The following is a 21,245-nucleotide window of genomic DNA, read 5'->3' on the forward strand; positions in this document are numbered from 1 at the left end:
GGTCTTCATCTAAAGATCTCTTTTCTCTATATGGAATATGTGGAAAAGTGGGGTCTCTTTTGGTTGTAAACTCTATACCATCTGTGTGTCCATCTCTGGCAGCGTTTTCAAATTTCTTATCTCGGGGAGGTGCCGTGGTTGTCTTTACATCCCATGCACATCGTTTTTGTCGCTGAGACCTTTGAATGTATTGTTCACCACTAGTGGTTTCTGCATCTCCGTCTTTCCCATCGTCGCTTTCTTGACCGTAGTCTACGTCGTCTTTCTCGTGGAAAGCAGAATCATAGAGTGCCAGACTTCCATCTACTTTTAAATCTGTCCATGACCCTTGAGACCACTCTGGAAACCTAAATGATATAATCAATTTTACTTTTTATAATATGCAGAAGATCAGACTTTATTGTTATAATACAAATACGATGGGCTACTGTGGAGTATTTGAATTATACTTATACCATTTACTAATTAAATAGAATATTAGATCTCTACTAATAATATATTCGTCATATATTATGTCTTTTATTATAACAATGTGTACACAAATAATTTGACTGAATTAACTGTTTGTACTATTAAAAAATATTTGATAATTTTTATATTAGACACTTTGGGGTTGCTTATTTATACGCTAAAACACTTCAATAATTTAGATGATAAAAAAGAAATTTAAAATTAAAATATCAAAGTACTTCTATACAGGATCCTTCTTACCTTTAAATTTAATAATAGGTTAGGCTTAATTCACTCTAGTACAGAAGTTTTCAAACTTTTTATGGTACGACCTATTTTGGGAATTTTTCAAAAATTGGAGACCCAAGACTCACAACAATGACTTTTTTTAGTGAATCAGTTGTTTAAAATCAAAAATAAAAAAAGATAGATTTTATAATTATTTAGTTAGTTAAAATAGTAAAAAAAGAGTATAATATATTAGTAATTTAATTAGTATAAAATTTTAATGAGAAGGGTGTAATTTGATGTAACTTTGAACATCAACGAGAAGTATGTGTTATTTAAAAATAAAGCGCGTCCCACCAAAAATACCATCGTGACCCAAAAGTGGGTCGCGACCGACAGTTTGGGAACCTCTGTTCCAGTATTTAAAATAACCGAGTAAATTGAATTTTTCTTGACGTAAGATGTGTAATATATGCATTAATATAGTAATAATATGCATTATTAAAACGGTGAACAACACATTAAATAATTTAAATTATATTCCTATCCAGGTTGTGTAACTAGATCCTAGAATATATTATTATTTATTATCTGATACCAATGAGTGCTGTAAAATAAAGGTATTTTGTACAGTTGTTATTTGAGGAAATAAGTAGTGAAACATTTAACAATACCTTCATAGTTTTACTACTTTAATACTACCTACTCAAATATTTTCAACTAAGCAAGTTGACATTTATTATGTGCGTTTGATAGCTTTTTGCCTTGATAGGAGATGACTCTAATTTTTGTAATATATAGTATGTTGGTTTTAAAGTATATTAAGTATATTATGCCTGTATGTGGAGACTAAATAAAAAAAAGTAATTATCTATTGAGCATTGGGAGTATAAACCCTCTTCATAAATTCCTGAACACTCTACTGAATACAATATTAAATATTATCATGAAATGATATGTAATGTGGTCACTACAACACTAACCTGCATCCACCGCTCTGTACTTCTGACCTCTTTTTCCTCCACACGGGCGTTTGTTGCAAGTCTTTAGTAAAATGGAGTGCTACCGTCCCATCGGTAAAATGTCGGAACCCTTCAGGAACCTTATGCTCGGATTGTTTCATTCTCTCCGATAGACCCTTGCACGATTGATTAGCACTAATCATCATTTGGATTGTCGGTGGGTCTTCGTTGACAGTTTTGTATAACTACAGTAAGGTGAACAGAAAGAGGAAGAAATTAATTAATCAACAGTAACTTAAAATATATATTATAAAAGAATATAAGTACACCCGAAACCCAACACTATTCCCAACAATCAACGCTACTGTGTCTTTGGCCCGTAGATTTCATAGCAATAAGATTATAGTTAAACAATGAGTGATACAATTTTAAAGATTACTATGAACAACGATAGTGATCTGCGATAACTGTGGAAATTTAAACTATTTTACGGCTAAATATATTACTTTTTAAAATGGTACTATACTACTATGGATTAGTTGCTGATTGGTAATTGTTGATAAATAGTTGAGTATCATGTTTTATACAACGCATACACTTGTTAACTATAAGAAATACATATGTAATGTAAAGACAATCAAACTATCAAAAATCGTTTAGGTTAATTTGTTTTTATTAATTTAATTAGGTGAACAATGTTCTAAGTCGAGCAAAGTTGAGGGAGGTACAGTTAGGCCAAAGGTATTGTTTGCTAGCGGTATACAATTCTGAGATAAAAATAAATAATAATATAAGCCCATTCCAACTATTATTAGTCTTTTAATTTTCAGAGTGGACATTTTGAACTTTTCAAAATCACAAAACATTTTATAATAAGGACATCTATGCTACCTATGTATGTGTTATATCAGTCATGAAAAAGAAAGAGGGTGTGTGTTTAAAAATTCACTTCGTCGTTATTTTATCGTGTGGCCCTCTATTCACACAGGTTGATTAAATTGTTTTTTGTTTGAAATCGTCTAATTTGATAATATGATAATATGATAATATATATAATAGATATGTGTATACTCACAGCACATCTGTAGTCTTGATGTCCAGTCCATCTTGCAGTCCGGTCGAATAACATAACATACCAGCCTTCAAGTTTGTCTTCCTCTGTGAAGAACGGATGTTTGTCCATACATTCAAACACGTAATGGTCCATATCTGTCAGTGTGAAAACAAAAAAAATACATGAGTATGATGAATATAATATTTTACTTAAATTTAATATTACATTTTTTATAGAAACAATAATTTTGTTGACACATAAACTATTAAGACTTAATACATCAATACATCATACCTATTATTTTCTGATGTTCCTACTATTATGCCGGAGTAATTGGTTATTAAATGGAAATGCGCTAGAGAATTTTATATTTGTGTTGTTATAATTGAGTCTTGCGAGAGTATGATAGTGGAAGGTTAAATACATAAGATATAATAATTAATATAGCATTAGAATAAAACATGACATATTATACACGAAATATGTTTTCCAAAAAATATATTTTATACTTGAAAAATATATTTTGTCTATTAAAAAAAAAAAAAACTGTGTATAAAAACGGAGAACTGTTAGACATTTTGTTTTAATACTTCAAAATAATGTCTACTCATTTAAAATAAATTTTGAGTAAAATTTAGATTTTTATTGTTCATAAGCTATCATTTTTATTGTTGTATATTCTGTTATAATAGGAAAATATTGACTAAACTTGTTGCCGCTGTTACTGCAGTATCCGATGAAAAAATACACAAAAATCTGTATGAGATCGACGAATCGCGTCACACGACAAGTAAATATCAACCTGTTTGATTTTATTTAGAATTTATTACCTATAGCCTATTAGTACAGAAATTTCGAATTACTGAAGAAACGCTTACCTATACTACAGATTAAAATGTTAATTAATAACACAATAGGTAATATCAATAAAATAATTTATCACTTATTATTTAAATTTGGATTTGACTCACTACTTGCAGGATTATGTGGGAAATAAGTATATATACTCATCTCTAGCCACTTGTCAGTTAAATCCAAATTAAAATAATGAGTGATAAACTATTGTATCAGCTTTCAAGTGTTATTTAGATTGTATGTCTATAAACGAACATTTAAATTAAATATATAATATGTATGTCAAATGTGTACTCTATGCAGGTGATCTGCTAAGGAATACCATTCGGAAACCGCAGTCATAGCAGTTGTGATCACCTGTGCAACTCGAGATAAAAATTAAAAGGTATTTATTGTACTCGTATTTAAATTTACACCAAAAATATCGACTATACTCTGTCCAGAGAGAGAGAACTCGCCGGTTTCGAGCATCAATCTGCGTCACCCCGGTTCACCTATGGTAGTGTATCGCGTGGGGGAAACAGATTTGGTCGGTGCGCGGCGCGTTCTCTCGCTCGACAGAGTATGCATATTATAATATTTAATATACTCGTATACGATATTTTAGACGGGAAGAACTTTCTTGGACCCAAAGATGCGGTGAAGGATCTTCACCCCTCACCTTTGTGCTGTAATAATAATGATTTGTTATACGTACTTTTCTCTCCACACCCTCCACCGCCACCGAATTTGAGACTGCCCAGCCACAAATTAAACGATGGTACAATGTGGCGATTTGGTGGTACCATGGAGACACATCCACCTATCTCCGGCGACGTAGTGCCTAGTACTTTTACGCTAAATCTCTCATCCGGGTTTCCAAATGGTGGGCAGGCTCCTTTGATTCTTTCCAAGACGGCTACAGAAAAGAAGACAAATACAACATTACATTATAAGCTTATTATACTGTTTGTATACAATATTGTTATTGCACGCACACACATAAAGTACATGGTGATTAGGTAATAGATGTTTATAATTTAGATAACATAGGTATTTTGAGAATGAATAATCGGCTGGTCAAATTACAATTGAATATTTTAATCGATACTTACGATAGGGATAGGGAACACGCTCAGAATACTATAGATAAACACATTACTTTTCCCCTTGGTTCATTCATTATCGTTTCTATATAACGAATCAGGTGACTTACCTCATAGCCGTAGCACCACTAAAAGTATTACCGTGTTACTAAAAATGATTATTCAGGTACTCGATTAAACCTGCTTTTTTACGAAGACATATTATAATTATAATTTTGCTATAACAACTATTATATCTATTACAGAATTTGTATTTTGTCCCCGTCACGATTATCGGAAGTTCCCATTAAATACTTCAGCCACCGCGGTCATGCAAATGTTCTCGGCACCGGCTATGACGCTTACGGGTAGACGCAAGGGTTGCGGGAGTATTCAGGACGAGTCCCGGACCCGGCCCCGAACCGCCTGCCTGCCCCTGCTTCAAGGTAGTCCTCAATTCACCTCTTTTAGCTCAGCCGAGCCGACGACCCTGGGTTATCATATTGTTACCAGACGTCGGTCCTCACCTTTCAATTGTGACAGTTTATCATAATATAAGTGCATGTTTTTAAGCGATGTCGTTTAGTGCGATGCAATAGGTATGTTTTTTTGATTATTACCTACGTTGCACTAGCTCCGCTTCGGGTAGGCTAGTAGGGGGAACCGCATATAGGTGATGGAGGTATGTGCAGTTGAAGTGAGCGATGTCATAGATATCAGTAGCGGGGGCACGGACGACCGTTCGTCTGGGCGCGGACTACTAGTTAGGCTGATTAAGAAAGGGATGTTCCTATGTTAAGGATAGGGTGTTGTATTTTTTTTTTCTAACCACAAATAGGCAGGGTCTCCCGATCATGTAAAGTCCGAGCCACGGGCGGTCCGAATACGGGTGTTAACTGGAACCACCGGGACCCGCCTGTCGCCCGCGCCTGACGCCTCTAACCCAGACCGCCAACGTCGAATATCCGGGACACAGCATATACCCGGTTTAAAGGCTTGCGTTAAGAAGGTTATCAAAAACGTAATGATTAGCTTTAATCATTAGGTTGATTTTACTAGTAGATCATGGTACAGTGGTACACCATCATCATTAAAATATAATTATTTTAGTCTTTAAGTCTGTTATATAAGTGTATACTGTATAACAATTGATTTATATTCCAAACCATCTCCAAATAATACCTATTAAGTGTCTTTATTTTCATTTACAATATTATTACCATATATATTAGATACAAAGCATTTTGACATAACTTGTTTCACACCAACCGTCTGCCTACGACGATTTACTGCTTCGTAATATTATAATAAATTGACAATGTATTCATTTATATGAATTCGATAAATCTGTTTGACAAACTTATTGATTTGTCTAAAAATAATCGATCCCCAAAAAGAGTCATGTTCCCAGTTTTTAACCGAAAATTGTTGATACGTTTTGTATTCACTCTACCCTAAACAAAGCATAGGATGGATGCATTCGATGGATTTGTATGTAATATCAAATTTGTAATAGTTAGGTCGTGTTGGTTTTTAAATACTTTATCTGTAAATGTGACATATTTGGTACTTGAAAATTAATGAAGGCAAAAACATCAATTATACAACCTAAACTATATAATATGTAGCTGTATAACAAAAATATATAAGTAGCTATATGTAGCTGTATAACAAAAATATATAAGTAGCTATATGTTTCTCTATACATGCAACTATTTATTTGCGTTTTTGTCTCGTATATAGGTTATACGATGCCTTTAAAATCCAAACACTCAAATTAAAAATCAATGCGACCATCCTAAGCGATAAAATTAATTTCTTACCTACAAATTAATAATAAAATAATTACTACAGCGTACCTATAATTAAGCATGTCGTGTTGATTTTTATATATCTCAATATTAATGATTCTTATTCGGTACGTAAGTAAAGTACGCGAAAATCAATGAATAAAATAAAATTGAAATTACAATGCAACTATATAAGTTGCTGTATGTGGAAGTATATTAGTTACTACATTTTTGTACATATATGCCCATAATTTGCGTTTTTGTCTCGTGAATGGAATATACAATGACTTCAAATACAAACATTTAAACTAGAAATCAACTCGATCTTTCTAAAAGCAATTTTATGGAGGCCATAATAGTGTACCCTATAATAATAGGAGATTTGATTCGAAAATAATCAGAGAAACGATAAAAGCTGTTCACACTTGGGTGTGTGTGTGTGTGTGTGTGTTTTTTTTTAAATTTTTAATCGTAAGTTTTACTTAACATATTGTTATGTCGGATTGATCTTTTAAAATAAAATGTGTTACTGTTAATAAAATATATAAAAACGAACGAATAAGTTAAAATTTGAGTTACTTATCATACAACCAACTGTATTCATCGAATCAGGCTGGTGTGTTTCTGAATAATATATTTCTATAATTTGCTATAATATGTTTGTCTCGTATAAAAGGGCGCCCGTGGGAATATAAACCGGAGAGGAGGCCCAAGTCTAAAGTCTTTGGTAATATAGCGCATGCTATAATATCATTTTTTTTTTTTAGTAGTGATAATACAACTAATAGTAACTGAAATAGTGGAAGGCACGGCCATCTCGGCACCCCCCCCCCCCCGCCCCTGCTGACGCCCTTGCTCGTATGCAGATTATACGATGACTTTAGAACCCTTTACACTTTTAAGTAATCAATGCGACAGCCATGTCATTATATTTTGTATCTATCACTCATCCATTATATTATAATTTGTAAACCAAGTCGATAATAGCGGTGGCGACGTAATTTTAAATTAATTCACTCGATGAGATAAACATACGTACAAATCTTATAGTAAAACTTATTTAATTGTAATTTTGTGTAGCTCATAAAGACCTACGAATTTAATTTGTGTTTAATTTGCGCGCCACGGCAGGCACCCGCTTTGGCGCGCCCCTCCTTGTTCAAGATTATATTCCTATAAGTAATTTTTTTCTTATTCAAATTTTCAGTCGTGAATTTAACCCTTTTGATTATATGCCAAGGCAAAATAAAAAAGGGAATCTTATTACAAAACGACTCCTACCCCCATTTTGTGTTAATTCCGTTTTTTAGCCACAAAATCTCTTCATTGGTTTGTACTCGCCCTACCCTACACTAAGTATTGGTAGTGAGCTATTGTGGCTAACGCGATAGATATATGAGTAGTAGAAAAATGTATTATAATCATTGTAAGGTCGTGTTGGTTTTTCATACATATCACTGTACATAAGAATTGATCGGTACGTAATTAAAGTAAGCGAAAATAATCAATTACAAAAAAATTGAAATTATAGTGCAACTACAATATGCTGCTCCTACATTAGAAACACAAAGAGTAGACATAATGATTCACTATAGTTGTTCTTATAATTTGCACTTTTGTCCCGTATATGACGTACCTACCTATACGATGACTTTAAAAATTAAAACACTAGAACTATAAAAACCAATGCGATCGTCGTGTAATCTTTATTATTTATTTGTATTTGACTATTTATGTTATAATGCGGAAACTGTGTCAACAATAAACGAAAAAACAATGTAGAAACATTTCACACGTGTGTGTTGTTGTAATTTGGTTAATTGTAATTGTCTACTCATAACATACAACGATTCTTACATGTACGCCATGTGTAACAAATTAAAATAATAAAAGATAATGTTATAGGAATTAAATAACTGATTTATTTTTTTTTATTCTCCTACCTAATTAGTATGTAGTACTAGTTAACTGATGTACAAAAATTATGTTTTGTGAACCGAAATAATAAGTCAACTACCTATATAGACGATATTACGATGATTATGATTTTTGTATTGGAAAATAAATATCACAACATTAATGAAAATAAATGTACAATAACTGTGTTTTTGTTTGGGTTTTCGTCACTTTTGTATGTCATATATTACATAACCTAAAAGAATTTCGTTAATCTGTTGAACCTGTACAGCACAAATAAATATATAAAATATCGATGTATGACCATCATACGGATGATATTATTATTATATAAAAATACATAGTCGTTTGTAGGTATAAATACAAACAATAATTGCAACTGTATTTTTTCTCTCACTGTTATTTGTTAACCTATTGGCTTATAGCTTAACATAGACAAATATTTTATTGAGGCTGAAATTTTCCTACGCAAAACAAACCGATTAATAATACTAATACAATCATTTTCTTTTAATTTTTTTTTTTTTTTTTGGTGGGGGGGAGGTTAGATTCTTAGCTACAAAAATGATTTTTGCAATAATATTATACAAAGTGGATTGTTATTTAGTAGCACGAGGGGGGGGGGGGGGTATAATAAGACACACACAGTAGGAAAGTGTGGTCCAATATATCTACAGCTGAAAGAAATTTTCGCCAATTAGACAAATGTTGTATTAGAACGCGTAGGTAAGTAAGTCACTTTGCACAGTATCGAAGAAGCGAGTACACAAACACCAAGATTACCTCATTCGTACTGCTTACTGTTTGTCTGTTTATGTTTGTAATATCAAACATGTAAGTGTACCTATACTTATTATATGTATATGATGGTATAAACGCAGGTATTGTTATATTTTTTACTGTATCGGGTATACTGCGACAACTGTTTGAAAATAATATCATAACGAATGTAAAAACAATTATACTAAAGATATGTCGTTTATTAAAAAATGAATGTATTAATTATAATATGAATATATATTATATTCGTATAAGGTATAAGAGTTAAATTAACAAACAGGTAGGTACCACGGAGCGTACCAGTGGAGTATTTAGGGGGGGATGGGTGCTCTGGTTGATACATAGAGCCTTTTTATTTAGTATATAAATGTTGGTAAAGTTAAAATCATGGCATATAAAAGTGAATTTTACGGAAATGTAAAATAACAAAAGGAGGAGCCAAGGGAACAGATATCCTAAGAGATATTTGGCCCCCTGACTCCTAATGTTCGAATAGTTTTTGGTGATGATATCACCCTCTGGAAAAAAAATCCTAAATACGCCACTGGTGCGTACAACAATTCACCTTCGCATAATATTTTATTACATAGAACATATGTTATAAATAATTAGATGATGTGCAAAACAAAAGCTCGCTCAAAGAATGAAAAATAAAATAACAGTATGTACTTAAAAAATACGGAAATAACTGAATTTCTAAAAGTCAATACGTACACGTATATTATGTGCATGTAAAATACCAACCAACTAGTAAAAACATAAATAATAATAATAATAATTAAAACTGAAATATTTAATACAATAAACATAATATTATAATAAAAACTGCAATTCATCGGATCGATAATATTACAATTGGCGGTCGATGTAAAAAATTAAAAATAAGACGTAAATGAATTGGACGAGTCGACTCACGCGCGGACGTCTCCGCTCTTCGGGTGCCACGACTTTGGACTTTGGTGACTTGAGCACGCACGAGTGCTCTGTCCGATCGAAAGCCCGCGGCTGCGCTTCCGCTCGGAACGTCACATTTACGAACAGTCGGACGGTCGGCTCAACGCCAAATCTCTGAAGTCTGGACATGCCGTCGTCTAAAATGGAAGACATGTAATAATGCCGCACAGACATATTGCATTGTACGCAATGAACGACGATTAATAAAATATTAACAGTGGTTACGGGGTGGGGCGGGGAGGGAAACACGCTGTGAGTTCGACCGCCAAAGACATATTATTTAACCGTTGCCTATACATCACCATAATACGAATAATAATTACCACAGATATTCGTAACACAAAAACAATTATTTGTTTAGAACGATACCTGCAGTACCTATATTGAAGTATATGCAATTTGTATTCGTGCAATATACATACATAATAATAAACACACGATCACATGTGTTCAAACATTCCAAACCGAGCAAGTAAGAAGTATTTTCACACCCGCCAAGTGGCCACATGATCTGATTCTCCGGGTACAGACATTTTACATCATGGGTAAGACATGTGTAAGAGCTTTGTATAGATAAACGAATATAGCAATGTATCCACATTGATAGTAAAATAGATAGCGATATTATATTGAATTGTGCTTGGGTTACAACTTAAAAAGCCAATTATATATAAATTATTTACAAACAAAAAACATGACAAAAAAATTTTATTTCATCACTATCTTTTTTTTTTATTTATTCGTGTTTGAACCGACGGCGCCGCGGGGACTGCTTTCGCATTACTTCCGCGACGCCGCGCCGCCATAAACTATCTTATCATATAATAATCAATAATAAATACAAATCAAATGGTAGGTACGTCATTAGGAATGTTTAATGGACGTCATTCTGTCGGAAAAGATAATGCATAATTAGATTAATTATGTTTGGGACAAATAGAATATTAGATGATGTAATTCTAAATGAAGAAACAAAGAAATTAAAAATCCTTACAGCTCTGGACGGATTACAAATTCATATTTTAGAAGTTTAAACAAAAATGTTTTATAATTTATTTTAATATTATATTTGATAAACGCTAAATATTAAAATCATCCAACAATGGTAGATAAGAACAATGAGATATATTCGTAAAATGTTATACTTTATAAATTATAAGCAATGAACCAAAAAAAACATTGGTTGGAAATGTAATAATTAAAGCAAAATTACGAAGAATAAATTCAATAGATAGCAGTGAATAGGTTCATTAATTGATGTAAAAATTGTATAATCTACTAAATTATACTAATCAAAAACCTCATTTATTATAACAACATGTAAATTAAAAATAAATTAAACAACTTAATGTGGTACCAAAGTAAACTTATAATTATACACAATAAATAGTTTGTAGTTATCGTTGGGGCTTAAAAACAAACAAAATAAATATTTAATCTCGATTGCGTTAAAATTCGCAATTAAAATAGGAACATGGAATATTTAACCCACCCCCCCTTAGCTGAGTCACCAGACTATACGAGTATAACACTAACAAACCATATTAAACTAATAAGGTTGATTTACGATGGTTTCAAATACAATTAAATTAATATCAATAGTTTAACCGAAAAATAGTTAAATACGCATATAAACGTTACATTAATGTCCATGAAAATATAGTCTTTCACATTTTAACCAACAAATTTTAAATAAATAAACTCTATTTTTTGTATAGATATTTGAAGATCAACTTCACACACGAAATTCGAAACGAAGAATAACAGTTTAGTTATTTTGTTGTAAGTCAATAATACTTTTCATTTGAATATGATACTTTTACTTATATTTTTATTTTTTAAACACACAATGACTTTTTCAAACACAATGTTATTGGCTTAAATTAATTCAACCTACTGCATTAAGTACTTGTAGTAAAAAATAATTGCTTCAATAGTAATGTATCATAAAATATACTTTATACACTTATAACATGGGCTGAAAGACTATCTTTGCTCAGAATAACTGTTTGTATGCAATGATTTATCATTGCATTCAATTTTGGAACATACTTTATAATGATTTATTTCTCAATGACGAAGTGCACTCGACACTTACTGTGCAGCAGAGTGGTTGTCTACTCTCATCCTTTTTTTTCCTCTTTAAATTTAACTTTGTAAATTGAAAAGAAAAAAGTTGGTATTTTGGCTTTTGCAGTAAGGTAGCTAACAAAATACATAACAGCGAACTGCAAAGAGCTCAGATATGCAGACTCACGCATAATACGACAGCGGTGGAATTGTGAAAACATCAACAACGGATCCATACAAATGTATAATTATAATATTACAAGTGCGATGCTAAAATTGATGGTAATAAAAACGATATTGAAGTTCGATAATGACAGTCATATTGACATTTGTAATAGTATTATACTCATACATAATAATAATTTACATAATATACGAATGCGTATTCACTATTCACATAGGTGCGCATGCGCATGCACTCGGATGTCTACGGGAAGGACTCGGCGGTGGAGTTAATTACATTATGCACACGGGCGATATTAATCCGAGATAAACACGGTTGGAAATACACGGCCAAACCGGAACCGTGTTTCCGGCTACGGCGGTGGCGCATTGTTTTTTATTCGCAAGTACCTACACACACTTTGTACATTTCACAGATATTGATGTACGAAAATAATGAAATATATTACGTCCGTATGAAAATCGCATATTATTATGAAAACCGAAATCGACGGCGGCGGCGATGGGTCTAGGTCAGCTACCTTTGCGGCTGTTTGTGTGTGTGTGTGTGTGTGTGTGTGTGTGTGTGTGTGTGTGTGTGTGTGTGTGTGTGTGTGTGGTGTGTATAATACGCGTATCGACGTATCTGCCACTCTACGAACATTGCCATAAGCATAACATCGCGTTATACCTCTACACGGTTTTTGTTTGCTTGTCACTGCCGACCGGAAAAAAGGACTCAAAATCAACATTTTTACCAGAATGAAATCGTATACATAGGTACCTATAAATATAATGTTATGGCCTTGTGGGCATATATTATATAGTTCACTATTTTGACGAACTAAGAACGGTTACAGGCCTTTATAATAAGGATCAGATTTATAGATACACAAACTTAAATTACGACTAGGTAAACAATGCACATTTATCCAAAAGAATGATTCGACGCTCTCTTTGACACAAACAATTGGAATTAAATTTCAAACATATTTCGAGCGTCGATGGCGGAACACTGTTGTTTAGAATTAGTTATATAGAATTGTGGACTATGATAATACGCAGTCCAATTGATTTATGTAATAATAATATTACATGATCAAAATTTAGTATATTATTATTGACTATAAATACAAGTATTCATAATCAATGATATTAAGCTAAATAGGAAATGTCACGAAAAACTTAGAGTTTGACGAAATTAAGTTTCTTGTCGGTGGATTATTTGTAAAAAAATACATAAATGAACTTTCTAAAAATTATAATACGACAAAAAATACACATTTATCATTGCCGGATTGTGTGTACGTCGATGATATTCGTAATCTGTTAGTTCATATTATATAGATATTATATTATGTAGATAGATATACATTAATTACTAATTAATTGGGTTGTGAATTGAATGCATTTAAAGTGCACTTATAATTACGAACAATGTAGTATAAATCAAGAAAAAACAAATCAAATCGTATAAAAGCCCATGAAAAATCAATTATACATTTTTTTTTATACTTAAATATATAGTAGGTAAGGGAATCCTCAAGGGAAAAGTACCACTCGTAACACCGCGATTTATTAACAAAAAAAAAAGTATGCAAAGAATCATAGTGTGCATTCAGAACATTCAAAATGTTTGTAAGATGACAAAAACAATAATACATAAAATGTGTGTTAAAAGTTTTATTTAATTTACGAAAACTATTAAAATATTTAAAAAAGTAGATAATATAAAAGTGAAAAAAATAACGTAAGGTAAATGTTTTAAAAAAATGCAAAAAGAAAAGTTTCAAAATCGAATTCACTATTAACTAATTATAACTTCATGTTAAGGAAACTTTAAAAGTATTAAGTAAACTAAAAATAATTGCATTTTTCTACAAATTCACAACCCTAGTAATTATAAATATATAGTAATATATAGTAGGTAGTAAGTTATTAACTCGATTATAACTTATAATAATAATGTACTAACTGCAGTACACGATACAATGTACACGTACGGCGATGTACGAGGTACACAGTCATACTCGTATTATTATTGTACGGAAAAAATATGTAGGTACCGGAAACGGCGGAAACACCGGTGGACCTTAACGCCGTTGCCTCCGACCCGTCTACACCCCCTCGACAATGTGAAGCGACGACTATTACAATATTATGTATTATTATAATAGTATATTATGTACCTATATGTGCGACCGAAAGAGATTTTTTTATTAAATTGTTCTAAATACCATCACGCACAGGAATAATAGTTAATACACACTGCAGACGAACAACACAAGCAAAGGATGAGAATGTATATTATTTGTAGGTATATATGTACAAATATAAACACACACTCACACACACACACACACACACACACACACACACACACACACACACACACACACACGTGTTTACCTATTCCTATGATATGTACCTACTAGTATTGTTATGCTTATAATAATAACATAATGTACGGCATTATAGTGAGAGAACAGCGTTCGCTCGAATAGTCGAATCGTTCACCCGCCGCAGTGGCAGTCAACCAAGACGAGAGAAAAAGAGAGATAGAATTATAAAAGGGAAGAGAGTAAGAGACGTACAAAAAAATACACTGCCCGCCGTCGAGACTTGTCTGCTATTGCTGGATAGTGGATAACAATATTTGTTATTACCTAAAGTCGGTTCGAAAAATCGGGAGCAGGAAAGAACGAGAGAAAACTATCGTCATCGTCATCGAAGGGAAGAATGTCCTGTGCCTGTGTAGACGAAAACGACGTCAACGAGTGCCTAAACCTACTGTGTGTATAAATATTAAATTTATAATAATAATCATTATTATATTAGGTACGTGTAACGTAGGTACACGGAAAACGAAAATCGTGAAAATATTTTATTATTATTGTCGTGATTATCGGAAACAACGAACCACCTCTGCGGATATGAAGAGAGAGAGAGAGAGAGAGCACTAGAAATGGAGTGAGAGGGTCAATGAGCGAGCGCGATTCTGCTTGTTATTGTTTTGGTCGTGTGCGTGTGGCATCGGATGTAAATTCACAGATGAAGAGAAGGAATGCACGCGAAAGAGGGGTGTCACGGGTGGTCGGTTCATTAATGATTGTACACACGCACAACATATACACACACACACACATACAGACACTCACACAAACTAACGATTACACACCGACGCACTTGTTGTATATAGATATATGTATAGTATAATACATAAACAAGGAAAAATGAGAACGATTCTCTCACCACACGACCTTGACGGTTGCCGGCGTCGCGCCGCATACCAAGCACACCCGCCACCGCAGCACACAAGCGTTCCCCGACGTTACGACTCGCCGCCGTCTTTCTCTCAATGAACCACCACACACACACACACACACACACACACACACACACACACACACACACACACACACACACACACACACACACTCTCTACACACGTAAACCACACTGCAACGCACAATAATAATAATGTTGTGTATAAAGACGGTAGTAAAAAGAAGATGCACGCGTCGTTGCACCGACGACCGGACCGGCGCGTAGTAATAGATTACGAATAAAAAAGTAATACAAATAGTAAACATTGTAATATTTATGTCGCGCGGCGCCACTCGTACGTATTTCTACAGCCGGTAGAGATCATCGACTAGCACATCGGTATATACCTATACATAAATGAGTGTCCACAGCAGTTATTATTAACATTAATCGTTATAGTTTGAATTCAGATAGGTATACCTTCAAGTTTTTTTATGCGCCATCATTGAACGGAAAACATAAAATAATTGTACTATAATATTATGCTATAATAACAAACATTCATTGTTTTATACATCGCGCGATTAATGCGTTTAGGCTATTATGGGTAGGTCAGGAAAGTGTAATAATAACTATGTCTCTATATTATAATATTATATTGTCGATGGGTATACGGAACGGTTATTGGCTTAGCGGTCGTACTACTGGCGTGTGTATTTGTTACGGGACACATAATATATTTATACAACATTGTTATAATATGAGCTAGGTAGTATTACAATAAAATAGTAGATAAGTGATGACTAATTTATTGTTACGACAGTAGAATTTCGATAACACATATAATAGAACTCAACTCGCGAGTCCATATTATATTCATAGACAATGAAAGACGAGACAGTGTTTATTACGTGTTGTCATTATAGTACTATAATAGTATATTACGATATTTCGGCTTAAACGGTGATGAAATTAGACTAGAATTTGATTTGTTTAGGTTGTAGGTATACCTACTACACCTATCGAATATCAGTTATATTATTTTTGTTTATTTGTGTGTTATCGATATTCTACCACGGTGTTTTCAATGAAAATCCAATTAAGTGATATATAGAATAGCTACTTACTTTCCGCTTCTTCGTCATCAGTTTTGCATTGGCTAAATTTATACACATAATATTGTGTCATCAAACGCCGTAGTCAAGCGCTCGTTAAGATAATTCACAGCAAGTCACAAATCGTATATTTTTAATTTATGCGCATGCAAATGGACAAAGTATTGATAACAACAAAAATATCCATTTAAATTGCAATAAAATTGATAAAATGATCCGTGATTACGATCTATAGTTGCGTTTCGCGATGTTTTTCCTCCAAAAAAAATAAAATACCTAATCCAATTCCGAGTGAGTTTGAAATTAAATTATTTTTATCGTGGTACCTATTACAGTTGACTGTTGTTTTTGTATTATGGTATTTAAAAACAGAAATATAACGAAGTGATAATAAAAATTATTACATTTACAAGTATACAAATGAAAATTGTATAGATAGCAAGTAAATTGTATAAATGGCTATAAATAGATCATGTGTACATAAATATAGATCAGCTATAATAGGGTAACACATGTATTATATATTGGGCAGTAATGAGTACCTATACCCAAAGCTAATGTAATAATATTAATAATGATAACCGATAAGTAACAATTGAAAAGCGATAAGTGATAAGCGACAAGTTATACGTGACAAGTGATAAATGACAAATGACAAGTGATAAGTGATAACCATTGTAATATGTGATAAATGCTTAATCCTATAATGCCATACAAATATATAAAAATCGATAACAGCTTAAAGTGTTTTTTCGAGGATACCGTGAATCATAATATTATCATAATCAAATTTTAACCACATTATTCATACATATAGGTACGCATGATTAAAGTTGCCCAACGAGCATGGAATTTTCGTGTTCAATATGAATCTCATAATAAGAACAATTCTGCAGCACTCAATAACAGCAGTGAAATATTTATGTACTATTGAACTATATAATAATATAATATTAAATTTCTTTCGGTATCGCAAATTCGCAAATCCCAAGATAAAATTACGGATGGAAAGCGCACTGAGTTAATTAAACAGGCGATTCTGAGAGTAATTTCAATTGCCATATGATATCACTTATGACATATCCCTTCTGTCAACCATTATATCTTTAATCGTGCACATAAGCTACACCCTTAAAGTTCTACGGATAAAACTGAGAGGGATACGCCTCCCCCCCTAATCACGCCAAAATAACACATTCAAATAAACAAAACATGTCCGAAGACTTCTACAATGAAAATATGTAGCCACGAAATAAGTTCGCGCATATAATATAACAACGACGAATTGACGCCGTTGTATTTAGAGACACGCTCCGTCAGTCGTAGCTGAACCACATTCGAAACATTATTATTTTATAATTTGAATTTTTTTAGAAGTATATTACTTCAATGGAATTTTTTGAATACTTTTTTTTTCTATTTAACATTTAATATTTTTAAGGTAAATATTTTCAAGTTTTGTACGAGGTGACCACATTTGAACAATACGCATTTTGAGCGTAATCAAAAAATGAGATATTATAATGTAAATAGTAATAAAATATAATAATAAAAAAAACCTTACTAAGTAAAACACTATGTTATTATTAGGGCTCGGATTTATATGTATTTATTTAACCAAAGTATGTATTTATACAACAAAAATATGTACATAAATATGTGCTAAAAAATTTATAATATGTATTATCAAAAATAAAATACACAGATTAAAGTATTAAACTCACGAAATTAAATTAACACGGCTCTTACGTTACTGCGGGTTTATACTGACTCACTGTCAACTGTCAGTACTTCAAACGCAAACGCTTTTTAATAACTCGTTATCTTTATGAGGTCATAAATATCAAATATATATCGACAGTAGATTAGATTAAGTTTAAAAATTGGTATTATTTTGTACTTTTGGGAACATAGGCAAGTCTGTATTAATAAATAATAAATCGTAAATGAACAAATTGTCGAAATATGTAGGAAAAATGGAATTATTGAGAAATATGTAAAAACATGTACTTATGGCAAAATATGTAAAAATATGTAAAATAAAATATAGTTCATTTTATTGAAAATCCCTTGAAACGTAATTTATCACTTACCTAAATTAATTTATCAAGTCACTGTAAAAATATGTATTTACATATAAATCCGAGCCCTAGTTATTATTAAGAAATTAGACCGGGCCGCGTGGAAAGATTAGTATTATATATTCGACAGACGAGAAAATTATTATTAAAATACGCGCTTGCGGTGATTATCACAGATACAAATTAATTGAACTGCTATGGCATTTTATAATTAATTATCTTATCCTATGTGTTATTATAGATAAAAATAACGGCGGAATGATTAATTATTTAAGACTAGGTCAACAATTTTAGTACGGAACTTGTTGAAATAAAATGGTTTTTTGTAAAGAATTTATTTTACATAATTTTTTTTTTTGCGTAACTGATAGATGAAAATACGATAAATAAAAACAATCGAATATACAGGCGGATACGCGTATAAATTCAGTCAATAACAAATTTAAATATGTATAAGAGCAAAATATGAACAAGTGACATATTATTTAAGCTCGATTTGGCTGTTAATATTTTTTTAAAGGTTTTTTTTATTATTTTAATTTACTAAAAGTACCGACACAGATGATAACAATATTTTGCACATGTATAAATTATACACATCAATGTACATGAAATAATATTTCAACATTTCATAAATAATTTAAACAATAAATTTATAAATAAAAATCAGTAAGTACTGCTAATAAGTACCTATCTTCTGCAAATTTTAATATATTTTACCATTATTATTATTGTTGTTGTTAAAAATTAATAATACAATAACAATAATGATATAATGGTAAATAAAATAATACTAGTCTAATAGTCTTAACGATAGATGAGAATAGAACATAAAAAAAAAATTTTTTTACTTATATAAGATTAAATAATTACTTACCATTAATTTGAGTGCCCTTCAGAGTTCCTGCCGGAAACATATCTGGAAGTTCCTTGGGAATCTGCAGCATAGCCGAGCATGCGATGGACATGGACAGCAAAACCAATAAGCTTGCCTTCAACGCCATCATTGTGTCAACGGTGCGCCGAGAAAATGAAGTAATTCGAACCATAAACCGTAATTATTATAAGAAACGGATGGCACAAAATTAAATCGAACGCAACGAGCGCGAGAGAAAATTATATCACCGAGAAGAAAAATGTTCAAGTATCGCGGAGAGAACAACGCAAAAATTGAGCAGAGTAACGGAGTAAACATATGAGGTACGCGGAATGAAAAAAATGAGCTCCGTACGTGCCTTTTTATAGGCCGTGACGGCGGCGGCGTCTGAGGAGAAGGTTTCCACCACCGGTTGCCCGATGAACGGCACAACAGGCCAGCGCCTACCGGTGTGTGGGAGGAACGACAATTCTATTGGACGGACTGTCCTCCAACCTTCCCGCCCACCCATCGGCCTGCCAGCCCACCAAAGCCACCTATCCACCCACCCGCCACCGCTTAGTGCACACACATACGCACATGCGCACACGAACACGGCATATATATGTATACATCTTCACGACGATGCTACGGCGGCGGCGTCGGACACCGGATGCGAAAAATCGATGCGAGAAACACCGTACGGCGTACATCGGTATATTTTAAATACGCTATAATTAATAAAGTATTACCTATTACAAAATAAGATTATTGCAATAATATTTCGAAATTATATTCCGTCTCGCTCGCCACTGCAGCGTACAGTCACATATCTAGTACAGTGTAGTTATGGGATTTTATTTTATAACATTAAACGTATACCTACCAATATAGGTCGAAAATCGAAATCTGCCAAGACTTGAAGTCATCTTACTATATATTATATAGTCATACATTTATTCACACAGATAGGAAACTGTATATGTTTTCAGTCACATAGAGGTTGCCGATTACTGGATGCATGCAATTATAAAGTACCTATTAAATACACGTCATACGTGTAACGATCGTCGAATGATACCTGTATCATCCACCGAATATTTTTATAATCATATACAGACGACATAATATTATACACCAAGAGGCATCATAATATTATGTGACTATTTATGACTGTACCTATAGGTGCTGAAATAATATTGTAATGTCGCCCGAAGACGATGATCTTTCGCCGGTGTACGAAAACAGCCGCAGTGTTTAGCATTAATTTGTTATATTATACCTATTAATTATTACAACCTGTAAGTACTTGCTACCTGAATATTAACAAAGTGTACATCGGCAGCTATATTTGTATGAGTGATTTATGAAGGCATTATAAATTGTAATACTATGGTAGTATAGGTAGGTATAGTGTCGTTATTAATAATAATAATGATATGATTAAAGACTATTTCACTGGAATGCTTGTGGTAGTATAAAATAGGTACCTATTATATTCATTATATTTGTTTATAATTTGTAGCACGTTATTATGTACTCGTTAGGTTAATATTATACGTCATGCGGAGTATATAGTATGTTGGTCGGATACACCAAATATATATTTTTATTATATGTACCTACCTATTTCTTTATGG

General features: G+C 32.6%; 1 protein-coding gene and 1 long non-coding RNA gene across 3 annotated transcripts in view; one reads left to right on the forward strand and one right to left on the reverse strand.

Annotated features, from left to right (window-relative positions):
* Positions 1-3,934, forward strand: part of LOC111034616 — an 8,225-nt gene extending 4,291 nt beyond the window's left edge. The window contains exons 1-3 of one of the 2 annotated variants that reach the window (XR_002604564.1): positions 2,776-2,880; positions 3,387-3,484; positions 3,853-3,934. This is a non-coding gene — a long non-coding RNA (uncharacterized LOC111034616). Of the gene's footprint in view, positions 1-2,775; positions 2,881-3,386; positions 3,485-3,852 lie in introns of those variants that run through there. The other variant, XR_002604565.1, reaches the window with a different exon arrangement.
* Positions 1-19,953, reverse strand: part of LOC111034615 — a 30,905-nt gene extending 10,952 nt beyond the window's left edge. Inside the window, exons 1-5 of the mRNA XM_022315904.1 lie at positions 19,627-19,953; positions 4,247-4,447; positions 2,716-2,849; positions 1,662-1,885; positions 180-347 (exon numbers count right to left, since the gene is read on the reverse strand). Coding sequence (XP_022171596.1) covers positions 180-347; positions 1,662-1,885; positions 2,716-2,849; positions 4,247-4,447; positions 19,627-19,798 — 899 coding nt within the window. The 5' untranslated portion in view covers positions 19,799-19,953. The remainder of the gene's footprint in view (positions 1-179; positions 348-1,661; positions 1,886-2,715; positions 2,850-4,246; positions 4,448-19,626) is intronic.
* Between the last annotated feature and the right edge of the window lie 1,292 nt (positions 19,954-21,245).

Source organism: Myzus persicae, unplaced genomic scaffold (assembly GCF_001856785.1).
Source record: "Myzus persicae strain clone G006 unplaced genomic scaffold, MPER_G0061.0, whole genome shotgun sequence".
Classification (NCBI taxonomy): domain Eukaryota; kingdom Metazoa; phylum Arthropoda; class Insecta; order Hemiptera; family Aphididae; genus Myzus; species Myzus persicae.